The sequence below is a fragment of the Equus asinus genome, chromosome 13 (assembly GCF_041296235.1).
Source record: "Equus asinus isolate D_3611 breed Donkey chromosome 13, EquAss-T2T_v2, whole genome shotgun sequence".
Lineage (NCBI taxonomy): Eukaryota > Metazoa > Chordata > Mammalia > Perissodactyla > Equidae > Equus > Equus asinus.
The window spans coordinates 37,389,019-37,416,163 of NC_091802.1; the positions used below are offsets into that span (position 1 = coordinate 37,389,019).

A 27,145-nucleotide genomic window follows, 5' to 3' on the forward strand; every position below is an offset into this window, starting at 1 on the left:
CTTTACCCCAAAAAGAACCTCCATACCCCTTAGCAATCCATGTCCCCCGACGTCCAGCCCTAGGAAAACACTAATCCACTTGTTTCTATAGAATATTTGCCTATTCTGGACATTTCATACAAATGGAATCATACAATATGTGGTCTTTGGTGACTGGCTTCACTCAGCACGTGTTCAAAGTTCATCCATATTGTGACGAGTATCAGGAGTTCGTTCCTTTTTATTGCCAAATATCCCATTGTATGGATAACCATCTTTTATTTACCCATTCTTCAATTGCTGGGCATCTAGGTTGCTTCTACTTTTAGCAGGTTATTTCTTCATGTTTTAATTTTCACATCTATAAAAATGGGAGTTAGGGGCTGGCCCGGTGGCCGAGTGGTTAAGTTCGCACGCTCCGCTTCAGCAGCCCAGGGTTTCTCCAGTTTGGATCCTGGCCGCAGACATGCCACTGCTCATCACGCCATATTGAGGCGGCCGTCCCACATGCCACAACTAGAAGGACCCACAACTAAAAAAAATATACAGCTATGTACTGGGGGAATTTGGGGATAAAAAGGAAAAACAAAAGAATGCCAACAGTTGTTAGCTCAGGTGCCAATCTTTAAAAAACAAAGGGGGAGTTAATCGACCAATGATTGGATAAAGAAGATGCGGTATATATATACAATGAAATAGCCATAAAAAAGCAAAATCGTTCCATTTGCAACCGTGGATGGACTTTGAGGGTATTATGTTAAGTGAAATAAGCCAGAATGAGAAAGACAAACACCATATGATTTCACTTATTTGTGGAACATAAACAAACTTACGGACAAAGAGAACAGTTGAGTGGTTACCAGGGGGAAGGGGTTGGGGGATGGGCACAAAGGGTGAAGGGACACACATACGGTGTCTGACAAATAATAATGTACAACTGAAAATTTCACAAGGCTACAAACTATTATGACCACAATAAAAAAATAAATTAAATAAGTAAATAAAATAAAAATGGGAGTTAGCTGTCTGTTTCAAACGATTGCTGAAAGTACACATGGAATATGTGAATATAGTTCTATTCTAAACTACAAAGCACTACATGCATGTAAAGACGTTATTTTAGTATTTGTATGAGATCAGCTAAGGAGAGCACTGGGCTAGCATCATTTCCCTGAGCTTGAGCGGCCTATTGTTGGTTAACTCAGGGGAATTAGATGAGTATCTCTTTGGGTTTGATCTCCGTATTTAGTCCCATTTTGCTGTTTTCCTAGGTAATGGACTGCATCCCTCAAGCCCAGCCAGCCGTCTCATTAACGTTTGTTGCTAGGAGACCAGGTTAGAGTATGCTTAGCTCAGTGCAACCCATGGCCACTGTAGAAAACCACTCGAATCATAGGAGAATGATATTTAAACATCAAGGCAGCTTCATTTCATCCCAATTTTTAGCAAAACCCGGGAAAACAGCTGAAGCTACAGGTGTTCTTAGGGGGCCTAGGTTTACCATTTCTTGCCAACTCTCCCTTTGCTGATTTTAGGTAGCTTTCCTTCACCACTCGCACTCGCATGTGCCAGGGTGACTTCGCCACTGCTCATCAAGTCAGTGTGCTAAGGTAATGCAAAAATATTTTAATATTAGACCAAGAGAAAATGAATTAGGAAGGAAAACTTGTTGCCATAATAAGTACAAAGATTCTAAAATCCAATTTAGATACAAACACTATTTGCTCCCCTATCTTCCTGCTGGTTTTGCAGGTAGTTTACAGCTATAAAATGTGTGGGTGCAAGGGGTGTAAAGGGAAAGGCTGGGGTGAGGAGTGGATTATATAAGAATGATTGTTTCCTTTAGCACTAGTAGCCGCCTGGAGCATAATTTCCCCTTCAAAGCCTTGGTAAGAGCAGCTGGGGATAATGAACAGTGGTTAAAGATGCTTTGTTTTACATCCAGCAAAAAGGATCATTAACACCTCCTCTGTTTTTTTACCAAGCCTGTTGGAAGGGCTCCTGCTGCTGTTGATAATCGTGGTAACCCTCGGGGTAGCAGGGGCAAAGGGGCTGGTAATTCACCAGAAAATGGTATTCACTCATTTGCATTATGTGCACCCCTCCATTCATGTGCTTAATTAAGAGCTGACTAGTACAAAAAAATGGAACTGCAATGCTTCACTGGACCTATCTGGGGAGCAAGAGATTTCACAGGGAGGAAGGGTATCTGCCAGAACACTGCTTTACCATCTCCCTGTTATATCCTATCCCAGAGTTACTCTCAATGTCACATCTGATTCTTCAGGGGCAAAAGGCTTATGAGTCCGAGAGACCTTTTACTGAAATGTGATAGAGGAGGAGGAGCCGTATAGTTTCATCTTTATTTTACCAAAGGAGAACTGAAGGCAAGAAGCTGTGACCAGGGCACTGTAGTCTGTCTAAGGACAACTCCAATGGCACCAGAGAAAATCCCAGCAGGAAGGCAGAGCCATCGTTGGCTCAACCTTATCCACGACGCCATGTTTCACATCATTCAAAAGTTTTTGTAAAAGTCTTTATAGGGGCCAGCTGGTTGACCGCCTGGGAGCCATTTCCATTTGTTCAGTCCCTTGGAGGGACAGAAAATGGAATTGCTTTCTCATAGTTCAATTAGGCAAACCTGGATGGAGAGAACTGAACTTAGTTAACAAAGGGCGCCTAAATCCACACTGCCCCCTTTCAAAAATGCAGAGAAAGTCAGGGCTCCAATTTCTCAAACCAATGCTTCGTCACCTCTCTCTCCACCTCAAGAAAACTACCAGGACATTTTCTTGACTAGTTAAGACAGGTGAAGAGAAATCACTGGTGGGACCTATAATTCCCACAATCCTTTTGATTACACTTTTCCCATAAGCTTAAAAATAAAAGACCATAAACTCAAGGTTTATTTTAAATTACCAAAGTCCCTGAAATAGAGGACTAGTTTATTTTTAGTATTAAAGAAGATTAACAATAGTTTTCATTATTCTGACATCCATATTCAAACTCACCTGCTCAAAAGTTGCAAACCCATACAGTTTCTAACTCCTCCTACTAACCATTAAGAAAGGACTTACAACAATAAAAGTTATGTGCATAGGAAAGATCAAAGAGTAGAAAATGCCAATCAGTGGTATCCAGAGAGAAAGAAGGCTTTCTGTGATTGAAATAATATTTCGTGTCCATGGTTCAGGAATAAGCTGCTTCTATCGGGAGGTGAGAAATCAAGATGAGAAACCTTTGGTATCCAAATTAGATTTCTGAGTTCTCTGTTGTGCCATTTTTGGCTAGTATAATGCAAGCAATTGGAGAAAGAGGCCTGAGGAGGAGGAAGAGGAAGGAATTCTCAACCTCCAGTCAATGTCCAGCTCTGGGGTTAGGACTGACGTCTGAGAACAAATACGCTCCAAGCCCGATCTTGAAAGGCAGTGGAACAACTTGGAAACTTATTCACTTAGTACTCGGAGTCAGGCTTGTGAAGAGTCAGGTCAGTTCCATCCCAGGGCTCCTGTATTGGAGATCCTTGGAAGAAAGGGCACCACAGGTGACAGGCTGACACAGCTAGAGTTATGTGACTTAAAAGGTAGTAACTCACAAGGATGGAAGTAACAGCCCTTAACACTATCCTTCAGGTAACAAACATGACTCCATCTTTAGGGCAGTAGGACTGAGCGCCTCCCTAATAATTTCAGGTTAGGCAGGATCTTGGGTCATAACTCATAGTAGAAGCTACAGGTTCTACTCTATAAACTCTAGGTATAGTATCGATACAAGAGGCTGGGACACTTATAGAGTGTGGCAGAACACATGGTCTTCAAAGATCTGCTTCTCCTTTGCTGGGAAGACCTTGTCACAAATTGGACAATTCAGACAAAGGGACTGCATGTGCTGCTGCTCCAAGGTGGGATCAAAAATGTCATCAGCCAAGTCTGAATTGCAGGTGGGGCACTTCTTGATGGAGAGCTGGGAGGAAGAGCAAAGAGGTCAGCACAAATGTAAGCTATAGGTGGCACAGACCATGTCTATCTTATTTTCCACTATATCCTCAGCATCTACGATAACGCTTGGCACATGGTGAAAAATGTGAATAAATTCACATTTGGAGATAAACACTGGGGCTTTCTCTAACCCCAGGATTGAGAGGCCCTAATATCGCTGAAGCAGTTAAACAGCTTCCAGCCGGGAAGGGGCACTGGCCAGACCTTGCTTGGCTAGCTGCCTAGTTCCCATCTCCTCCCTGGTCCTGCCACCAAACTCCTCTCACAGTGGCCATCTTGAGCAGAATGCTGATGGATGAATTGTGCTTTCCTCTGCCACCCTCAACAGGCTCGCTCAGCCTTGGGTACTGACCAAACTGATCCAGCTGACTTCTGGAGTTACCAAAATGGACCAGTCTCCCTATGCTTCTCCCATGGACTGGAGCAGGAAGGGGCGTTTTCTCAAGGATCTGACGAGGGCAATCTCATGAATCCAATACTTACCTGGCCAGGGGCGGAACTTTCCTGGATACCTGAGGGTAATGAAAAAGATGTCATTCAATGAAAAAATATCATCGCTAGATTCTCCAGCAATTGGAGAAGCTGTAAACAGGTTACAGCTGTTTCATGTAACCGTCATTGTTCCCTTTCTCCCCACTGCCTCTGACTCTCTCTCTCAGCTGTACCATTTACTTCTGCTGGAGGGGATCTAAGTCAACGATAAAGGACAAAGAGGACAAAATAATAAAGTCGCATTTTCCACAGCCATGTATACGTTATATAACCAAAAAACCCCAATAAACCTATTTTAAGTGTGGGGAAAATGAGCTTTTACTAAAAATAGTAACAATTTACCAAGAAATAGTCTGAGAATAGATTTTAAGACTGAATCCAAGCAGTTGTTTCCCAAATGCTTAAAAATATTTTTAAAGAAAAAAACAAACTTGCATCCCTGCCTGTTACAAAGATCCGATTCGGCTTCTTAAGAGAACATGCCTGCTTTTAAACTGTCCAAAAAAAAGCACATGAGGTTTCAGACTGCTTTTGGAGACAAAAGAGGAAAGAGCATTGTTTGACGAGGACATCCGACCACCAGTCCTTGAGAGCTAAGACTGGTGTTTACCCCCACTTTCTGGCCTCCTAGCCACCCAGGGCTCTCTGTGGAGCACACGCCTGCTACCCTTGGGCAGGCCATCAGGGTGGCTGCTGGAACTGCCCATTCCGGGGCGGCATGACCCGCCTCCCGTGCTTCCATTTCCAAACCCTAATTAGCTTTCTCAGCTTTGGATGTGTATATCTTCTACATAGAGACATTTCTCTGATTTATCTATTTGGAATATAGCCACGGGACTCAATTTGTGTCTGCTGCCTCTAGGCGAATGATCTGATTTGCGTCTTCCAGATTCAGATTTATTTCTCAATTAACACTTCTTGCCTGGCAATCTTTCTATTGGGTCCTCAGCTTCTGCCCAGCAAGTCTTAACAATGGGACTGGTCTTAATTAGCATCTCAGACACACACAGAAAACTTGTGAGGGGAAAAGGGATGCAGGCAGGGGCCTTCCAGCTCAAATGGCAAAGCTGTCTTACCAGAATATGGATTTCCATAGACAAGTCTGGGGTTTTGTCCTGCACCTCCTTGATCTGAAGTAGGCGCTTGATACGGCAAAGAGTCAAAATCCAGACCCATGTAACTCAGCAATCTGCTGTTCTCCCTCTTCAAAAGCTAAGGACAGAATATTTATAGAGATGTTGAAAGGTAACAGCAAAGAACGGCCACGAGGAACTGGCTAGGGGATGCACATTGCAGGTACTTTTCAATTAACTGTGGCACTGGAGAGGCCCAAGAAAAGAGAAACCATAATTCTTCAAGAGGGGAAGCAGCAGCCTCAACTCCAAAGATCTAACTTCTTAATAACTGAATTTAAATATATACTGAGTTTTGTTTAGATTAATGCAAAAAATAATTTTAAATCTCTAAATACATTCCAACTGAAGGGAGGGGCACAAAAGTTGTGTGGCTATATGAGGGTGGCAGGAGCTATATTAAGGTTGAAACTGTTGTACATTATTGAGAGCAGAATGCTTCTTTTAGTCTCCTGCCTAGAACACCTTCTTTTTTAAAGATTTTATTTTTCCTTTTTCTCCCCAAAGCCCCCCAGTACATAGTTGTGTATTTTTAGTTGTGGGTCCTTCTAGTTGTGGCATGTGGGATGCCACCTCAGCATGGCTTGATGAGCGGCGCCATGTCCGCACTCAGGATTCGAACCAGCAAAACCCTGGGCCACCAAAGCAGAGCATGCAGAAAAGAAATACTGGTTGGATGAATGAATGAATGGATGGATGGACTGAGGAATAAGTCAATGCATAGCATGTATTTAGGGGCCTACCATGGGTCCAGCACTGGTACAGACTACCACTTCTGCTCCTGGGTTGGCAGCAGAGAAAAAGGAAAAAGTTGGCTTAAGAAAAGGGTTCCTCAGCTAGCATAAAAGTGATGTAGGATATTACTTCTCAAAGACAATACTTACAATGGCTGTGAAATTAAAAGCAAAAATACTAAGTCAGATTTTCATCAAAGCTCTTCCTTTCAAGTTGACTACTGCCATGCCAAACAAGTTTTAGGTAAAGAACAAAGAGAGGGATTTGCGGTAGATTAGGAAACCAGATTAAATTTACTCTTTGTTTAAGAGCAACTGTCTCACCCACTGTCCCAGAAAGAGCTCTTTTGTTTCTCTTTTTATCACATCTCTGGGTCACCCTGCTCCTTCCCCTTAAAACCTTGGGGTTTTCTACCCTCTTTGACACACTTACATCATTTTCTCTTTCCATGTTCTCCTTCTCTCTCTGCAGAGCATCATATATAATCTTGTTTTCACTCAGTCTTTTTGACAGGTCAAAGTTCTGGTCCTGTCAATAATAAAAGAATTCAGATTAGGATCACATATTGTAATCTGGATCCAAGGTGGGGTAAAACGCGGGGATCAGAGCGGAGCTGGCTTTCCAAAGTGGTGGGACTGAGGTGGGGAGAAGGCACTGGGGCAGCGAGGAGTGGCAGATGCTGCCTTGCAGAAAAGTGACTTAACAAAATGCCTGAAGGCCTGAGCTGGCATCAAGATGCCAGTTTCTTTTGGTTTAGCTGGGAGTTTAAGCAACCCAAGAGAGAACAAGTAAGTTTGGGGGAAACCTCAAGACTGCCTTATCAGAATTAGGGATGTTGCCTTGTTTAACCTCACCCAAAAATGGAAAGAATCATCTTTGTCTTGAATAAACATGTCACCCAACACAGCATGAAGCACTCAGGGTTAGTTGGTTTGACTCCCCCCATGTGAGGACAGACACCTGGATTCAAGTTACACTGAGGAAGAAGGAAGCCTGGAAGGCATTTATCCAAGGCTACAAGGAACCCGGAGGGGTCTTGGGCTTCCCAGTAGGATGGGCTGACCTGATTAGTTTCATGAACACAAAACTCACAGGCAGGCTTCACTGCTTCCGTCTCCTACCTACATACATACGCGTGTGCATACCTCACGAAAACACTTAAGCTAATCCTACTAGGTGTGGTTTTTTTCCAAGGTTTTTTATTTGAATGCTGGTGCTCAAACTGCTGTGCGCTTCTAGCCGACCCTGAGGTAGTAATGCAAGAGGGGGCTACCCGATGACAGTGCTGACTGCAGGCTCCTGGCTCCCCATCCCCATTGGCTCCTGCTGGGTCTTCTGGTCCTGCTTCACTTCCTCAAAAGGCAGAAATAAGAAAGGACTATCTGAGTCTGCACAGAAACCTGCTCAATGGTTACCAAAACCTTCCCCGGGACCCATGGCTGAGCTGGGGCCCATATTTTCAGGGATTCCCCAGGCTGGTTTCTGGCCGCACACTCCATCCCTCCTCTTTTTATTTTTTTAATTTTTAATTTTTTTTTTTTTGAGGAAGATTAGCCCTGAGCTAACATCTGCCGCCAATCCTCCTCTTTTTGCTGAGGAAGACTGGCCCTGAGCTAACATCCGTGCCCATCTTCCTCCACTTTATATGTGGGACACCTACCACAGCATGGCTTGCCAAGTGGTGTCATGTCCACACCCGGGATCCGAACCAGCGAACCCCGGGCCACCGAAGTGGAACATGCGGACTTAACCGCTGAGCCACCAGGCCAGCCCCACATCCCTCCTCTTTTTAGCAGAGAGATAAACTTCTCTCCTTAACAAGGGTGTACAGTGCTGTGGTCTTGGTCAGGACCATAAACCTTCCTAGCCCTTGCTTCTGGGCCCCTCATCTGTCACCTACCAGCGCAGCAGCCCTGAGCTGCCTGATCTGTTTGTGGAGCCGTTGACACTCTTTGTACTTCTCTAAGAAACAGGCTTTCCCGGTCTCTACCTTTGCCTTTAGGCGTTCCACCTCTTGTACTAACTGCTCTTCCACTGCTGTTTTCTTGTTCCTAGGCTCCTGAAGTATAAGATACATAGTCCTCATTGTTAGGGGCCTTTCAGATGCATGAGGAATGAAGACTTGCTATCAGAAAGCTGGGGAGCCCCGGGGTCTTGAAAAGACATTCCATGAAAACCAAAGAAACCCATACCTGCTATAAGGAGGCTCAACCCTTTGAATGGCTCTAGATTATTTAAATCCATAATTTCTTTGCTACATCAGAGGTCATAAACTCAAATGTGCTAATAGGGGCCAGGGAAGTAATGCAATTGAATGAAGGAGTTGAATGCAATGAAACAGCGAAGGCTGCAGCCAAATGGAGTGAACAGGACCCATCTAAAGGCTGCAGCAGCTCCTCAGCTCCAGCTCCAGCTCCAGCTGCTGGGGCAATGCGGGCTCAAGGCTGCCAGAGCCGCTAAGTTTTCAAGAAGCTGGAAATACAAAATTCTTTAATGGGAAATGTTCCCATATTTAGTTGCTGGTAAACAATTCAATTTTTTAAAAAAACACCTAGGCCAAATAAAACATTTCTGTGGGCTAAACTTAACCCATGAGCTGTGGATTTTCAAACTTTGTTCTACTCTTTACTATATCATGCTAAAACATACAGTATCTTATATATAGTAGTATAGTACTGTATCTTATATATCCCATATATATGGATATGATATGAGTTCCAATCTCAATAGTTTGATATCCTCTAGACATCAGATTTCTCATGTCCTTGCATCAACTCAGAAAATGGGGCTTCTAGGCACCTATCATCACCATGAGGCCTCTTTTCCAACAATATAGTATGGAAAATTATTAGTCAATTAGCCTTTCATTAGTATATTACTATAGCTCAGAAGAATTTATAATGATGATAATGGCTATTATTAATTATAACAAAATTTGTTTTGACCACTGTAGTATCTTCCAATTGTAGAACTCAACATTATAACCATTAATTTGTCTGCCCCCACGATAACTCTTTAAGGAGGCAGGGGTTATTCTGTGTGAGTCCGAGCCCAAGGCTCTGTTTGCTACAACTTATCATAAACTTCAACTTTCAATATTCCTTTATCACTCATCACACCTTAGAAATGCCCACCTCTCCTAAACATTTGGTAAATGGCAGATTCTCTGTCCTTTTGGGTAGAGAGCAAAATGTCCAGAGGTAAATGCTATCTAATCTATCTTATTTACCCTTTCCATCACCTGAAAGTAGACCCTATCCCTTCCTTTCTTTCGGCTCCCTCCCACATAGCCATCCAAAGACAGACATGCCATTAACTCCTGTTGTTTCTTCATTGCAGTAGTTTCTTTCTGCTTCATCTCCTCCACTGTCTGCTGGAGCTTCTTCTGGTGCTCCTTCTGCACAAAAACAGATTATCAGTACCACTGCTGGGAAAACACACGCACACACTGGGCAAGAGCCTGCTGAGCTAATGAGCAAGCAGGATGAGGAGAGAGAAGCGAGTCTTCTCTTATTAGTTTCTGAGAAAGCCATGAGATACCTCATTTCAGATGGCTTCCTCTGAGACCTTTCCCAGAGCCAGTGATATCCAGGTATATGACAGAGTAAAGAAAGAACAACGTATATATTTTCTTGCAAATACCTAAAAGTGTTGATTTCTTCCATGACTCTACCTGTTCAGTTAAACTGAGAAAAAGCTGGCCATTTTCCTTTTTCAGATGCTCCAACTGCTCTGTCTTATCTTGATCTCCCTGAACAAGCTTCTCCATTTCTTTCTCTTGAGTTGATAGTTGGGCCTAAAGCAGAAATAGTGAATATAACCAAGATATGAAAGAAGGAAAACTAAACAGGAACAATGCGTTTTAGTGTACAGCAACATAAAGAGATGTGTGTTCCCAGCACCTCCCAGCTGCCAAATACCCCTTAGAACTTCCTTACTTTTCTGCTTCTGGACCTTACACTAAGAATCTGAGACTCAACCAAGTAAAATGTAACAAATCACTCTTTAAAGCACAGCTTCCTAAAAATGACAGCGCTTCTGCAGCTCTCTGCTTTACGTTCCAGGTTTTTGAGTAAGATTTTGCTCGAAAAGATTTTGTAGTTAAAAGAAAAAAGTTCAAAAATCTTGGTACAGATGACAGTCATCCCTCTTGAGAGCTCATGATAAATAAAAACTGAACATATTATTCACTTCCTTGTGGACTGTGACTATAAAAAAAAAAAAGGGTGTGGAGGGTCAAGAATAGAAAACACAGGCTCTGAAACTTTAGCCCGATGCTTTGAAAGGTTCACAGTTAGGCATCACAACAATGAAACACAACTTTCCAGGCCACCAGAGAAGAGTGGTGGCAAGACTAAGAAAACACTTTGGCGAAGGGTGGCGTTACCTACCTGAAGCTGATCCACTCTGACTCCCATCTTCTCATTTTCTGAGGCCATCTTCTGGTTTTGTTCTTTCAGCCTGCGGACGTGGAGACGACTATGTGAAAAACATGCTGATTCCAGGTCAGCACCCCCAGGCCTTCAATGATTTAAGGCTGCCTTGACCCTAAGCCTACGGAGTTATTTAAAAGTCCACTACCCTCTTCTTCAGTCCTGTTTTGGCTTCCTGACTTCAAACTACAAGTATTCAATACTTAATGTTAATACTTGAATTTACCTCATTTCTTCTCATCATTCTGATACTAATTCTCTAACCTAGAATCAAAGAGCTCATGATTCAAAGGGGGAGAATCATATCTATCATTGTCATAACAGGAAGACTGTTTTCTAACAAATTCTAGCAATCTAACCTGACCCCATCTAAGGGCGTCCGTAACACAGCAGCGCCTCCCATCGGAGAATTACACTCACTGAAGCAGTTCTGTCTCCCAATGGTCCTTCTGCTCCTTCACTTTCTCTTCCAACTTCTTATTGATGCTCTTTAGGGTTTCTAGCTCCTCCTGTAGATTGAAACATCAAAGGCACAGATCACTTCTAAGACAGTTTTTAGTATCTCAGGCATCCAAACATTTATTCAACATTTATTTAATTATAAGTCAAGCAGAGTATGACACAGCAGTGAATGAAATATCCAAGTAAAGGGACTTCCATATAAAATGTTCTTAATATGTCCTTTCCATATTAAAAATGCATCTACCTTAATTTCTCCTCCACTGGAGCTTATATTGGTCCATTAATTCATTAAACAAATATTTAACGAGTGCCTATTACACACCAGACACTGTTCTGGCACTATAAACACAGCAGTGGACAAAATAAAGTTGCTTTTCTCCTAGAAAAGTGCTATCCGATAAATTCACAAAAGCCACATATATAATTAAAAAATTTTAGTAGCTACATTAAAAAAAAGTAAAAAGAAACAGATGAAATTAAGTTCACTAAGAGCATATATTTAACCCAATATACCTAAAATATCTTTTCAATATGTAAACAATGAAAAGGAAATATTTTACATTTTTTTCATACTAAGTCTTCAAAATCCAGTATACATTTTTTTCTGCTTCTTCTCCCCAAATCCCCCCAGTATATAGTTGCATATTTTATTTTATTTTATTTTTTATTTGTTTATTGAGGAAGATTAGCCCTGAGCTAACATCTGCCGCCAATCCTCCTCTTTTTGCTGAGGAAGACTGGCCCTGAGCTAACATCTGTGCCCATCTTCCTCTACTTTATATGTGGGACACCTACCACAGCATGGCTTGCCAAGCAGTGCCATGTCTGCACCTGGGATCCGAACCGGCGAACCCTGGGCCGCCGAAGCAGAACGTGCACACTTAACCGCTGCGCCACCGGGCCGGCCCCAATAGTTGTATATTTTAGTTGTGGGTCCTTCTACTTGTGGCATGTAGGATGCCACCTCAGCAGGGCCTGATGATAGGTGCCATGTCTACACCCAGGATTTGAACCAGTGAAACCCTGGTCTGCTAAAGAGGAGCACGCGAACTTAACCACTCGGCCAGGGGGCTGGCCCCCCGGGTATACATTTTATGCTACAGTATATCACAATACACCACATTTCAAATGTTCAATAGCCACATGTGGTTAGTGGCCACCATACTGGTCTTCGATATTTGTTTCTCCTTCCCCAATTTCATTCTGCACAGAAGCCAATTTTGTGCATCAATAACAACTCCCTGCTTTTGGCTCTAAGATTTAAAAATTTTTAGTTTAGGGACTGGCCCTATGGCCGAGTGGTTAAATTTGCACACTATGCTTCAGTGGCCGGGGTTTTCACCGGTTCAGATCCTGGGCGCAGACATGGCACTGCTCATCAGGCTGTGCTGAGGTGGCATCCCACATAGCACAACCAGAGGCACACACAACTAGAATATACAACTATGTACTGGGGGGTTTTAGGGAGAAGAGGAAGAAAAAAAAGATTGGCAATAGATGTTAGCTCAGGTGCCAATCTTTTTTTTTTTTTTTTTTAAGATTTTATGTTTTTCCTTTTTCTCCCCAAAGCCCCCCAGTACATAGTTGTATATTCTTCGTTGTGGGTCCTTCTAGTTGTGGCATGTGGGACGCTGCCTCAGCGTGGTTTGATGAGCAGTGCCATGTCCGTGCCCAGGATTCGAACCAACGAAACACTGGGCCGCCTGCAGCGGAGCGCACGAACTTAACCACTCGGCCACGGGGCCAGCCCCCAGGTGCCAATCTTTTTTAAAAAAAATTTTAGTTTATAGTCTTTTTTAAATCATTTTTTATTTTTAAAAAATTATAGTAAAACATACATAACATAAAATTTATCACCTTAACCACTTTTAAACATACACTTCAGTGGCATTAAGTATATTCACATTGTTGGGCAACCGCCACCACATCCACCCACAGGACTCTTTTTCACCTTGCAGAACGGAAGCTCTGCACCTATTCAACACTAACGCCCCAGCCCCCACCCCCAGCTCCTGACAACCACCCTTTTAGTTTCTGTCTCTATGAAGGTGACTATTCTAGGTACCTCATGTAAGTGGAAGCACATGGCATTTGTCACTCTGTCTGACCCATTTTACCCAGCATAATGTCCTCGAGGTTCATCCGTGTGGCAGTATGTGTCAGAATTTCCTTCCCTTTTAAAACTGAACGATATTTCATTGTATGCCCACACCACACCATGTCTATGGATCCATCCGTCACTGGACACCTGGGCTGCCTCTCCCCTTTGGCCATGGTGAGAAATGCTGCCATGGACATGAGTGTACTGGTATCTCTTTGAGGAAACAGGTATTATCAATGCCCTTTCTACAGAAAGGGAAACTGAGGCTCAAAGATGCTAAGAAATTTCTCTCAGTTCATCAAATAAATGGGAGAACCAGTCTGCGTGACTCCAAAGACAAGGTCCCTAACCACCGTATGATCTGGCCTCTAAAAAGCATGGATTTTTTTTTAAAGGTTTTATATTTTTTTCCTTTTTCTCCCCAAAGCCCCCAGGTACGTAGTTGTACATTCTTCGTTGTGAGTCCTTCTAGTTGTGGCATGTGGGATGCTGCCTCAGCGTGGTTTGATGAGCAGTGCCATGTCCGCGCCCAGGATTCGAACCGACGAAACACTGGGCCGCCTGCAGCGGAGCTTAACCACTTGGCCACGGGGCCAGCCCCCAAAAGCATGGATTTTAACAACAAAATACCAGAGTTCAAATCCCAGCTTGTTCCAAAGCCACGAAGTGACTATGGAATTGAACAAGTTGCTTAAACTCTGAGCTGCAGGGCTGTTGTAAGGATTAAGTGAAGAGATGTGCTTCATTAGAGTGCCTGGCACATACTAGGTACTGAATAAACAGTGACTTTTGTTATCATTATAATAACTGGTAGCAAGTATGTGGGAGAGCTAACCCGAGAACTCAGACCCTCTGATTCCTTGGCTGGAACCTGGCAGGTGGGCTGTAGGGCTCCTGACCACACACTGGTTCTTGACAGCCAGATTGTGAGTTACGCCTATGCCACCTTTGTTATCTCACTGCCTGGGACAGGCCAGGTCTGCAGGCTGGATCTGCCACCTACACTTATATACCAGTCCAGGGCTGAGGACATCACAGGCACTTGTGTGACAGCAAAGTGTAAAGAACAGAGCACTGTCTGGGAGTCAAGAGAAGTGGGTCCTAACCCAGTGTCATCACTAAACAGACCTCTTCTCCTCTCCTCTGGGCCTCAGTTTCCTCACCTGCAGATCAAGGCTTTACAGGTGGTAACTGCCAAGGTCTGTGTGTTCTGGAAACTTCTAAGCTTTGACCTTGGTGTAATCAATTTAAAGTCTTTAGAGAAAACACTCCTCTTTAGCTTCTAGCATTCTCCACTCTCATTCACCACCTGCTGATTTAAAGGATGATTCAAAACAGAAGTAGCAAAGAATTTGGATAACCCACGACCTTACTTTAATACTCTCTTGTCTCTCTTGATGTCCACATTCCAGCTAATTGGAATAAATATTTCAAATTATTAATAGACAATGGAAAGAAGCAGTCAGACTGCCTGGGTTTGAATCCTGGCCTTACCACTGATCAGCTGTATAAGAGATCACTTAATCCCTTTCAGCCTCAGGATACTCAACTATAAAACTGGGATGACAGTAGTACCTAGTGCAAAGGTTTGCCACAAAGTTTAAATAACCCATATAAAACTTTTAACACTGTGCCTATTCAAAGATATGTATAAGGGAGTGACATCACAAGCAAAACAGAAGACAGTGCTGGATAAGAGGCACCGTCCAACTCTGATCTCCATACTCCAAGTTCACCTTTAACCAGCATCCATACCTGGTTCTTTTGCAGCTCAGCCTGCATGTCTGAGTTCTGCTTCTCGAGGCTGACACAGCTGTCCTTCAGCTTCTGGTTTTCTTTGCAAAGCTCCTTGTTGTGCTGCTCAATCTCTTCCACTTCACCCTATGAAAGAGCATTCTACGAATTCACACTTGACCCTTTATAGCTCAACAGATATTCTAGTCTCTGTAGGGGATGGTGGGGGTCTGGCTGAGTCCCACCCACTGTAGTGACATCTGTGTACCCCAAATGGGTGCAGCTCCTCAGCATGTAGGGAAGGGAGTAACAGAGGTATGTCTGTACAATTGCAGCATCGAGTCTGCCATTACCAAGAAAGAAAGGTAAAGAAAATTAAGGCCATAAAAAGTTAAAAGGGAGAATGGAAGAAGAATATAGATTCTTCTCGCACACACTTAGTATTCTTTGTCTCTCTTACTGGACTTAGCTCCTTGAGGCCCAGGGACAGTGTTTTAATCGATTCTTCACCGTATTCCTAGTGCCTACTATAACGCCTACCTGGTTTTGGATGGAAAGGAGGCATCCTGTTAAACGATCGAGTGAGTGCATAAATCTTAATACTCTCGTATGACAGGCTCTGAGTCAGAACTGAGAGATACAAAGAATATTTGGTGCTTCTCTCCCCAGAAGACCTTATCTTTACTGAGGTAATAAGCTGTGCAGATGACAAAAATTAAGCAACTGGAAAAGTTACGGGAATAAATGAATGCCAACTGAGTTACAGAAGTTTTAGAGAAGGGAGAAATCATTTATTGTTATGATTCCTGCTAATGATACTAAGTCATTCCTGAGTGGGTTTGAGTGAGTACTGGGTAAATTTTTCCCAACCATATCTGTTCGACATTCAATAAAGGCTTCGCGAGTCAAATTCCACCCTATTCTGGAAGTGCTACTCTTTTTTTTGCTAAGGAAGATTCACCCTGCACTAACATCTGTGCCAATCTTCCTCTGTTTTTTAGTATGTGGGCCACCAGCACAGCATGACCACTAACAGAGGGGTGTGGTGCACGCCCAGGAACCAAAACCCGGGCCTCTGAAGCGGAGTGCCCTGAACTTAACCACTAGGCCACTGGGGCTGGCCCATGGAATTGCTACTCTTAGTGCCAAGAAGGGATCAAAGTGACATGTTTACAGACCTGAGTGGTAACAACCAGGATGTCCTCCTCATTTTCTGGACGGAACTGGAAAGGGATGCTCGCCCCCCGGACCACACCATCCTGATCCACATAGCAGAACTGGTAATACTCATCATCCTTGGGCAGGTAATAAGCTGAAAACACAACATGATTTTTAATCCAAAATAAGGTCTATTCAGAAAACTAAAAATCTGGAAGTCTTTTATCTGCCTCAGAAAGCTCAAATTCAAGAGAATTAATTAATCTTAGCTGCTAACTGTCTTCAACACCTTTGATCCAGCATTTTCCTCACCTTTGAATTGGACTTCCTGCTGTTTGGCTGATTCGCTGTTTATGTCAACGGGCAAAGTAACCCACATGAAGGTGTAATACTCACGAGTTGTCTTCCATCCCACCTGCAATGACAAGAGGCTCGCATTCAGCATCTGACAGTGCTCGGGGGAGATCCTCATGTGGCCATGTCTTCTTAAAATGCACTTACTTTTTATTTGTTTATGTTGAAAATACAATAGAATGAGTTCATTATGACAAGATCCACTCACGATGGATCAAGTCTTGTTTTTTCACTTATGATGACAATATACGGTAAAATGTCCAATGCACTTAAAAACTGGCAGGCATACACAGTCCAAAATACCCGTCTTAGAAAGAAATGAACACTGGCCACTCAACACCCAGGACAAGAGTTCCAAAAATTTTTTCTCCAAGTCAGACATAGAACTGAGAGTGTGGGCCCAGCCCGGTGGTGCAGCCGTTAAGTTCACACATTCTGCTTTGGCACCTGGGGTTCACCGGTTCGGATTCCGGGTGCAGACCCACACTGCTTGGCAAGCCATGCTGTGGCAGGTGTCCCACATAGAAAGCCGAGGAAGATGGGCATGGATGTTAGCTCAGGGCCAGTCTTCTTCAGCAAAAAGAGGAGGATTGGCGACAGATATTAGCTCAGGGCTAACCTTCCTCAAAAAAAAAAAAAAAAAAAAGAGAGAACTGAGTGTGTTTGGGGAAAAAGTTCTGGGAGTGCGAACCTTGATCCTGCTATCTTCTTACAACAGTGGCCTTGGAACTTCTTAATCAGAAAGCACCCTGATCTGCCCTCTCCATTGGTTTGTCCTCTCCTCTGTCCAATTCAGTCTTGTCCCCTATACCAACCTGATTATACTACTGCATTTAAAAAATGTATGTTTTGAATAATGTGTGTGTTGGGGGTGGAGGGGCAAGAGAGTTCTTAGATTATAAGACACCAGATAACTGAGTCCAGTCTACACAGCTTTCTCTCTTCAGTGTTCTTCTTAATGCATGTTTAATGAAGCCTTTTTGGGGATAAAGATAGTAACAATCTCTTCCAGGTACTGAATGCAATCAGTCATAAGCTACAAGGATACCGTACAGTATGCCTCAGAGCAGAAAGGTGGCTAAGTGGAAAATATTCTCACTAAATGCGAACAGGGTAAAAGATGGCTCAAATCGGATCTGGAAGGTAAGAGCACACCAGAGAATAGAAAGAGAGCCGTTGTGTCTTCAAGGCGAGAACACTCAGAGAGAGGCAAAATTACATTTATTGCCATATTTTGACCCTGCCTGAGCCCAGTGGGAAGAAGGAATAAAAATAAGTTCCATTTTTATATATTAAGGAGCCAGGGCAGGGTTGAAAGGCTACACTGAAAGCTCGTCAGCAGATCCTAGGGCATGTTTTAGTGTCTCATTAACACACACCCCATTGCTGCAAGCATCTCAGAGCCGCTGCAGCCGGCGGTGGGCCAGGAAGCAGGAATTTTATGGAGCCTTCATTCACATCCTGGAGTTTCCTAATGCACTGTGACCAAAATAGCACCTGGGAAGGCCGAAGAATTACTGCTGCCTTGGAACAAGGAAGCAACTTTTAGCCACCTGCAATTTCTGTCCTGGGCTCCCCGACCTGAGTAGTCCTGGTCCCAGCCTGCCTCTCGCGGCCTGCTGTCGCTCCTCTCGGAAAGCGGGGAAACATTTAAATGCCCAGGTAAAGGAGAGCATGGAGCACAGGACTTTCACGGAGGGAAGGAAAGCTGCCTCCACCAACTTCAGGCTCCACTGAAGGCGGTAGCCTTTGCTGCATTGAGAAGCCGTAGCAGAGCGCACAGCAAACCCATTCCACCAGTGCCTACTGGGTGCCAGGAAGCACCAGTGTTAGACTTGATAAGGAGCTGAGGCATATGATTAAGACTACAGCGAGAGAACACCAGGAGAGCTTTAGAAGTGAGATATGCAGGACAAAACTTCAGTCACCTCTTAATTCTCCAATTTACCATCTGTCGTTTAAAGGAATTTAGCAGAACAGAAGAGAAAAAGTAGAGGTTTGGGAGTCAAACTTGCTTTACCATCCACTCACTGGGAGACCCTGGGAAAGTCACCATCTCGAGCATATTCATTGTATTCATCCGTGCACAAGAGAGAGCACCACTAAGCTGAGGGAGCTGCCGTGCCGAGAGCATTAAATCAGAAAACACACACACACATCCCCTCACCGTGGACCCAGCACACTGTATGTTCTCAAGAAGTTTGTGTTCTCTCTGTTAGTCTTAAAACTTTCTTCTAGGCTTCAAAGTGGTTGCTGCTCAAATCAGTAACGTTATGGACAACGAACACTAGAGGCCATTCTTTAGATTAGCCACGATTTCTTTACTGAGGTATGGCAATCCCACTGAAATGCATGAAGCATTCCAAATATGCAGGCAGCTTTCTTCTTTTTTTAATGTTTTTAAACATTTGTTTTTAAAAAGCATAAGCTTTTCACTTGGTTTCCAGAAGTGACTGAGTACTCGGGGCATACAATCAGCCTAAGCAAAACAGAAATAAAACTGTCACAACGAAAAGTGACAGAATACATTTCAAAGCCTACTAAGTAGTTGTGAATCATCCTCTGTTATTTTCGTCTACACTTGCACTGCCCAATATGATAGCCACTAGCCATGAGGCTATTTAAATTCAAATCAATTCAAATTAAATAAAATTTAAAAGCCAGTTACTCAGTCAGATTAGTCGCATTTTAAGTGCTCAGGAGCCACACGTGGCTAGAGGCTTCTGTACTGGACAGTGAAGCTATGTCTACTGTACAAAGCTCTACTGGGCAGTGTTGATTGCAAAGCTCTACTGGACAGCTTTGTTACACATAGGGAAGAAAAAACAACTACTGTCTTCTTTCCAAAACAGAAAACACTAGTGTGTCAGTTTTCTATGTTAGAACATCTTTTGGTCTTATGATTCAATATCCTGAAGTCTCGGGAGCTGTCACGATACCTGCCAGCGTCCTTCTCGTTGTCTACTCTCCCACCCTTTAAACACTAGCATCCATGGCTCCATCGGTAGCTCGGAATTCCAAACAATTAAGGAAAAATCACTCAATGAGGGATGTGAATAAGCACCAGCTCCTTCACACTACAGTGAAGAAGAATGTCTGATTTCAGGATGAACAACATTGGCAAACACACACATGACATACTGAGATGTCAAAACAAAGGTCACTGACGTTGGGACTCAGCAGTGTAAATTACTTCAATTTGACCTTTATCTCCTGTCTCTGGAAATAGGAAGATTTGTCATTATGGGGTGTGTGTGTGTGATGTTAGAGACACAGATTGGGCAGAAGGGAGGCAGACAGTAAGCTGACTATAATAAAAAAGTACCTTTTTTTTTTTTGAGGAAGATTAGCCCTGAGCTAACTGCTGCCAATCCTCCTCTTTTGGCTGAGGAAGACTGGCCCTGAGCTAACATCCATGCCCATCTTCCTCTACTTTCTATGTGGGACGCCTACCACAGCATGGCTTGCCAAGCGGTGCCATGTCCTCACCCCGGATCTGAACCGGCGAACCCCAGGCCGCCGAATCGAATGCGCGAACTTAACTGCTGAGCTACTGGGCTGGCCCAAAAAGTACCATTTCTGTACTTGAACCAATTGACTGATTAGACACTGGAAGAGGTCACTGAGAAAGCTCATAAACCTTCAGTCCTTGGGAATCTTTACAAAAAAGGTAAGACACTTATTCAGGAACAAACTCCTTGGATGCAGGATGTCGAACCAGGTAACTTCTCAACATCCTTTCCAGATTTGTAATACTCATTAAAACAAAGTACAGGGGCCAACCCGGTGGCGTAGTGGTTAAGTTCTCACGTTCTGCTTCAGTGGCCTGGGGTTCACAGGTTTGGATCCTGAGTGCAGACCTATAGGCCCACTCATCAAGTCACGCTGTGGCAGCATCCCATATACAAAATAGAGGAAGATTGGCAGAGATATCAGCTCAGGGCCAATCTTCCTCACCAAAACACAAACAAATTAAACACTCTACTAAGAAAGAAATATGTTTCAAGTCAGAGAAATTATATAAGGGGCCACCCATCCCAGTCAAGTTATAGATGAATATTTTAAAGTAGGATAATTTTCAATTTACATTTGGTCTTTGCAAGCATAATAAAACTTGGAGATTGTATGATAGGCCATCTTATTTTAGCTTGCAGCTGAAATTAAAACTTGAGTCCCATAGCACATGTTGGTTTAGGAAAGGGGAAGTGCTAGGGAGCTTAGTGCAAGATTTAAAAATTGATCAGACATAATATGCAGAATGCTTATAATACACAGATGGTCACACACTCAGGTAATGAAGATTCACCTCTAATTTCCAGTCACTTGATAGGAAATTAACCACTTACCCTAAAGATGCCAATCCAGTCCTTCCGACGGGGAAGGAAATGCTGGGTGAGGGTGTAGTAGCATGTGACGTCCCCTCCAGGGACGTAGAACTTCTCCACGCTGTTAAAGATGACCTGAGAGAAATGACAATGATCCAGCAAGATGGCTGATGTGGGGGGGTCTTCTGTGATCTCTTCCATGGTAGGGGTCCTGTTATGAGATATGAGATAGAATAAGGCTCTGAAATGGTTGTCTGAAATGCTGGAGATCTCTGGGCTCTCACCCAGGGAACATTCCGTTCCAAGCAAGACAGGAAAAGCGACAGCCTGACAAGTATTGAGATCATACAACTTGCTTTCTCTTTCACTTTGAGCCAGTTTGCATTCATAACTTTCTAAACTATAAGACTTTTCTGAGAAGATCTTTGACTTCTTCACCCACAGACACCACCACCCTCACATACCCTTATTCTCTGCTTGTAGCTAGTTTGTTCCCTTTCTAAATGTCTTAAATAAGTGAGGTAGCCTAAAGGAAAATAACCTGAGCTGAGAATTTTAAGACTTAGATTCTAGATTTTTCATTCCAGCAAGCCCCATGACTTTTCGAATGTCGATTTCTCTAGATTTCAGCTTTTCCATTCAATTCCATTTTCCCCATAATTATTGGGCCCTTCCATATATTAAGACACGCTGCTGGAAGCTGGGCATAGGTGCAAGAAGGAAGATGAGAAAAGGAGATTATTATTTGACCTGCAGTGGTGACAAGCATGGGTTCTGAAATCAGAATGGCAGAGCTCAAATTCTAGCTTCACCACCTATTAAATGCATGAGCTTGGGGAATTTAGTTAATCCACTGGGCTGTATGCTTGTTTCCTCATCTGTGAAATGGGGCTAATAACAAAACGCTCGTGGGTTCAAGAGGGAGAGAGGCAACTGGCTAGAAAAACCAAGAAGAGCTTCGGGGAGTGAGTAGAATCTTAGATAAGCCCTCTAGGAAAATTAGGATTTTGACAAGTGGGCTTGGGGGTAAGGAAATTCCAGGTGAAAGAAACAGCATGCACAAAAGCAAAGGAAAAGAAAAATGCAGCCCATGGAAGACAGCAAGCAAGGCTGAATCTCTGTTTATAGAATAGGGATAATAACCCGTATTTCACTTTCCAGGTCAAAGGACAGATAAAATGTGATCATGGATGGGAAACTGTTTGGGAGGTAAAAACAATACATAAAAGAAGCAAAGTCTTTTGAACTGTTGAGACCTGATACTTCCTGCCTCCCAGAGTCACATGCTCCGTCTTCCACGCGCCTCCCTCCTCTAACATTTAGTGAGTCCAGGATTCTGAAGCCAGGCTTTTACCGGGAAATGAAAACAACACTGCAGCTCCACACAGCAGACGAGGAGCTGTACATATGCAAATGCGCAAAAGACCGGCCCCGCCCAACTTATTTCCTGGTTTCATTTTGAACTTTGAGCAACCAGGCCTCTTCGTCCAACTCGTCCAAAAGTTACTTTTTTCACAAAGACAAGGCACTTTGGGGCACTGAGCTGTCTCTTCTGGGGATTGAGTGAAGGAACTAAGAAATAGACTGGCTTTCTGGTTTGTGACAGTTTAGCCACATCCTTAACCTCAAACCTCAGATCAGTTTTTCTAAAGGGAGAGGTCACATTCCAGTCTAGGTCGGGCCTTGTTCCTCCCGATAAGCTGCTGCCTGTGTGATCTCTTGGATGCTATAGGAGGGTGGGGCAGGGGGGCTTCTCAGCTTGCAGAGCCCTATCTTTCCTAGTGGTTTCCAGTCATAGCAGGTCAGCATATCCTCTCTGTCCTAAGCCTGGAGCACCATTTCTCTGAGCAGGTAAAATGACTTATCTGTCCTCTGTCGAAGGATCGTGAAGAAAGTACAGGTAACAGGGACTTCAAGGCTTGTCTCTCAATTGACCCAAGTACCATATTCCCTGTATTTTCCTTCATAATGCTATCACCACAGTATATACAACATAATGCCTAGCCCATAGTAATTGCTGATTAAGTATTCATTGAATAAATGAATAAGATATGCATGTAATTCATCAAAAAAAAATGAAAGGAAGGGGCTTTGTAGGTAAACAACGGTGTGCATGCCGGTGGGGCTAATTCTTTTTTTGCCCTGTTCTTAATTTGTTGGGTACCTTTGGAGAAGCTGCTGTTTCGCAGTGTTCTCTTTTCTAAAACAGAGTGAGGAGATGATAATCTTCAAGTGCTATGTCAATTCTTGGTATGGCTGGTTCAGCTGGCAAAGCTGGTTCAAGTGGCATGGTGCCAAAAAACAAAAGGCACAGATTTGATTTCCCTAAGGGCCCATAAAATTCATACTCCATTACCCACCTTCTACACACTCAAACTCTGGCGAGCTGTTTTGCACATGGATGCTTCTCTGAAAGGCAAGACCAGCTATAAGAATGGGGGCTTGGTACAGCCTCTCTCTTTTTTTTTTGAGGAAGATTAGTCCTAACTGCTGCCAATCCTCCTCTTTTTGCTGAGGAAGACTGGCCCCGAGCTAACATCCATGCCCATCTTCCTCCACTTTATATGTGGGACGCCTACCACAGCATGGCTTGCCAAGCGGTGCCATGTCCACACCCGGGATCCGAACCAGCGAACCCTGGGCCACCAAATTGGAACATGTGCACTTATCCGCTGCACCACTGGGCTGGCCCAGCAATGTATTTTAAAATGAGTCCCCTGAACCGACTCCTAAGAAAATCTGACACATTTTCATCGAATGAGCTTTTCAAACCTAATATGCTCCTCCCAGGACTGTCCGTGAGGGCAGATCCTCTTATGTTTTCCTGAAGAAAAGGAACAACGGCCACTTCCACTTCCACTCTTTCCGTGTGAATCTGTACATTACACCGATACGCTTTTTAGCAGAAAAGTTTTAAAAATATCGAAAGCTTCCTGGTTCAGATTCTAACAATGCAAATGTTCAACCAAATCAACTCACCAATTTTCCAAAGCCACAAAGAAGAGACCTTATTAAAAATAACTAAAATTTGGGGCTGGCCCCGTGGCCGAGTGGTTAAGTTCGCGCGCTCCGCTGCAGGCGGCCCAGTGTTTCGTCGGTTCGAATCCTGGGCGCAGACATGGCACTGCTCGTCAGACCACGCTGAGGCAGCGTCCCACATGCCACAACTAGAGGAACCCACAACGAAGAATACACAACTATGTAGCGGGGGGCTTTGGGGAGAAAAAGGAAAAAATAAAATCTTAAAATAAAAAAAAAAGATAACTTCATCAAAAAAAAAAAAAACTAAAATTTTACCTTAAAGAATGCTCAACATTTTTACATTAGCCTTTTATACCAGTGGGCATATATTTTTAAGAGAAATGAAGATTATATGTAGTTTCTCTGGATTCGTTCACAGAAGGAAAGCAAAAGCTTCCACAGCCAAGAGAGAAATGCAAATCGATTCTTCATGTGGGAACAGTAAAAACAAAGACGAGTAAAAACCAAACTCACATTTAATCTAATTCCCTCATCTTTGTGCCCAATTAACTTTCTAAACCATTAGCAATTAGTAAAATGGATGCAGTGATTTGACTCCCAGGCCACCTTGGTCCTGGAAGAGATGCTTACACAGAACTACCCTGAGAGAACACTGACGGTGGAGATGGCCTGAGACAGGGAGCAGAAGTAAAGACACACAGTCACTTGTCCTCATGTTAATGGGCCACTTGCTCTAACCCAAATTTTCCAAGTTCCTTACCTAAAATCTTTCAGAGTGCTTCAGAAAAATTTTATACCCCCCAGGAGACTTTTAACACTACTCATTACCAACTGTTTGCACTGGCTGCCCAGCTTGTTCTAAGCAGGCCCTCATCCCACATCCCACAGCACCACAGTGCCAGCAGTACGAGGGAAGAACAGAAAAATAGTTCTGGGACATGAATGCAGGCAACCAGAAGAAACTGTGTGAAAAGGTCAAAGCTATGTATTAAATCTCCATTTTACTGAGATTATCCACTTTGCTTTTTTTTTTTTTTGGAGGAAGATTAGCCCTGAGCTAACATCCGCTGCCAATCCTCCTGTTTTTGCTGAGGAAGATTGGCCCTGAGCTAACATCATCTGTGTCCATCTTCCTCTATTTTATATGTGGGACACTGCCACAGCATGGCTTGATAAGTGGTACGTAGGTCAGCACCTGGGCTCTGAACCGACGAACCCCAGGCCACTGAAGCAGAGCATGAGAACTTAACTGCTGTGCCACAGGGCTGGCCCCAGATTATGCACTTTTTGCTTGAAAGGGGTGACTATGCTAACCCCTGAAGTGATACAGTGATACACCCCTGAAGTGTTTGTAGTGGAAAGGGGACTAGGATAGGAGCCAAGGGACCTGGGTTCATGTCTTTGTTCTGCTCCTAACCAGCTCTGAGACCCTGGCCAAGTCACACGCCCTCCCCTTTTAGGCCTCAGTTTCCTCATCAGTGAACTGCATGCCTCAGGCTAGAATATCTCTAAGAAACTTCCCAGCTATAATGATGACCCTAAGTGAAAGAAAAAGGAAGTGAAAGAGTTCATTTTAACTCTCTCTCTTTTCATCCCCAAAATTAAGAAAGGTATTTTATCAATAAGCACAGTCGAGAATTTTAAAGCGTCCTAGATGTACCATCTGACTTGAAAGACAACACGGACTTCAGTGCTGGCTAACTCTTACTGACTACCTTTCTGAGGGTCCTTTCCACACCACAGCTGTCATGTCTGTTAAAGAATTTCAGGTCGAGGTCCTCTGAAACTACCTGTGAAAGTGAGTCACCTGGATATTCCTTAACCACGTGCACCACATCATTTACAAAGACCTACTGCTTGAAAAGTCCTGCCCTTTAAACGGTCTTTGTTAACAGTGGAGAGAAGTCATAACATGCAGCATCTGCATTATTCTATTCAGCTGCAACCACGGCCACTTGTTGGCTTGCACCAGAGGCAAAGAATCCAAGTGATAGAAAAAAGTCAACATGCCCTGGGAGGGGTCGAGATCCTACTGTGAGTAGTGGGCTGATGGTGGCGGTGGGGAAGGGCTATGGGAGATGAGCTGTAAAGACGCAGGTCACTTCTCTCCAGCTGCTTTTTCTTCTAGGCTGCCTAGAACATCTCCAATTGCAGAAGGCCTGATCTGAAGGAAAGGGGTATCAGGGATCAAGCCTGCTCGTAGACGGGGAAACTGAGGCCCAAAGAGAAAGTAACTGCCCTCGGGTGACTGGGCAAGGCCCCGCCTCGGCCTGGAAGCAAACGGCGATGACGTCAAGGACAGGGATTAAGGAACCGCCACGACCTCGGCCGGCGGGAGGGGGCATGACGCAGTGACGTCAAGACCCTCACTCCCGTCAGAGGGGTCCCTTCTGCCCAAGGAGCCTGCCACGCGGCCCAGAAGGCCTTCACAAGCACTGAAGTCCTGCCCTCTTCGGGAGAAAACTGCCTCCACCCCTCCGAGGCCGCGGAAGGGGCTCCAGGACTTCCAGGACGCCGCTCCCACTTACTGTCACCCCAAGAAGATGGAAGGAGGTGAAAACCGAAACTGGCCGCACCTTCACCGGCCCAAGACCCTTTCTCAGGACTACAAGTCTGAATCGGGAACCCGAGGGCCCAACTGCCCCTAATTACCCTCCTTCACTCCAGGGACTCACCGGGGCCTGCAGCCGACGGCGGCGCAACAGCAACAGGGCAGGGAAGGGGTCAGGGGCGGGGCTAAAAACCCTAGGGAAAGCTGATCCCGTCTGGCCCCGCCCACAACGTCATAACGGCCAGCAAGCCCCGCCCTCACTCCGATGCTTGCCGGGACTTGTAGTGCGCCGGTGACTTGGCTCCAGGGGCTGCTCCGCTGTGCTTTATGGCTTTCCCTAGTCCCACACAGCTATTTATCCCAAGGAGCCTATTTTATCCCCTAGAACGAGCCGTTTACTTAACTTTGGAAAAAAACAAACTTTATTTCTTTCATTCCTGAACGAGAAGGAGCTCCACACCTTTGAAGAGCCTTTGAGAGGTCATCCTCATCCTTCTCCTGCGGCCACTTAACACTTCACTAAGAGTCTTATACATAAGACTCTCTTTGGCATTTAATCATGCCTCCCACCTGCCCCTAGGAGACCCAGAAATCTTCGTGGGTGCCCAGTTTCTGTGTTTCATCATTCTCTTTCTATAAAGAAATTATTCTTCAGCGTTAACTCTGCCGAGGTAGTGCTCTTCCTACCTGCGATGAGAATAAACTCAG

General features: G+C 44.1%; 1 protein-coding gene across 2 annotated transcripts; it reads right to left on the minus strand.

The window, feature by feature from the left end:
• Nucleotides 1-2,883: 2,883 nt before the first annotated feature.
• Nucleotides 2,884-26,676, minus strand: CALCOCO2 (calcium binding and coiled-coil domain 2). 2 transcript variants are annotated; one of them, XM_070483074.1, is made up of 14 exons: nt 26,562-26,600; nt 23,265-23,313; nt 20,926-21,115; nt 16,538-16,640; nt 16,246-16,379; nt 15,089-15,214; nt 11,191-11,279; nt 10,729-10,798; nt 10,011-10,133; nt 9,648-9,734; nt 6,770-6,865; nt 5,546-5,681; nt 4,461-4,489; nt 2,884-3,942 (listed from the first exon to the last, which is right to left on the minus strand). In XM_070483074.1, the coding sequence occupies exons 3-14, from the start codon at nt 21,103-21,105 to the stop codon at nt 3,766-3,768; spliced, it is 1,350 nt and encodes a 449-aa protein (XP_070339175.1). In that variant the 5' UTR covers nt 21,106-21,115; nt 23,265-23,313; nt 26,562-26,600; the 3' UTR covers nt 2,884-3,765. The 2 variants fall into 2 exon arrangements, with proteins under 2 accessions (XP_070339175.1, XP_070339174.1); XM_070483073.1 differs by lacking the exon at nt 23,265-23,313 and having other exon boundaries at nt 26,562-26,676.
• Between the last annotated feature and the right edge of the window lie 469 nt (nt 26,677-27,145).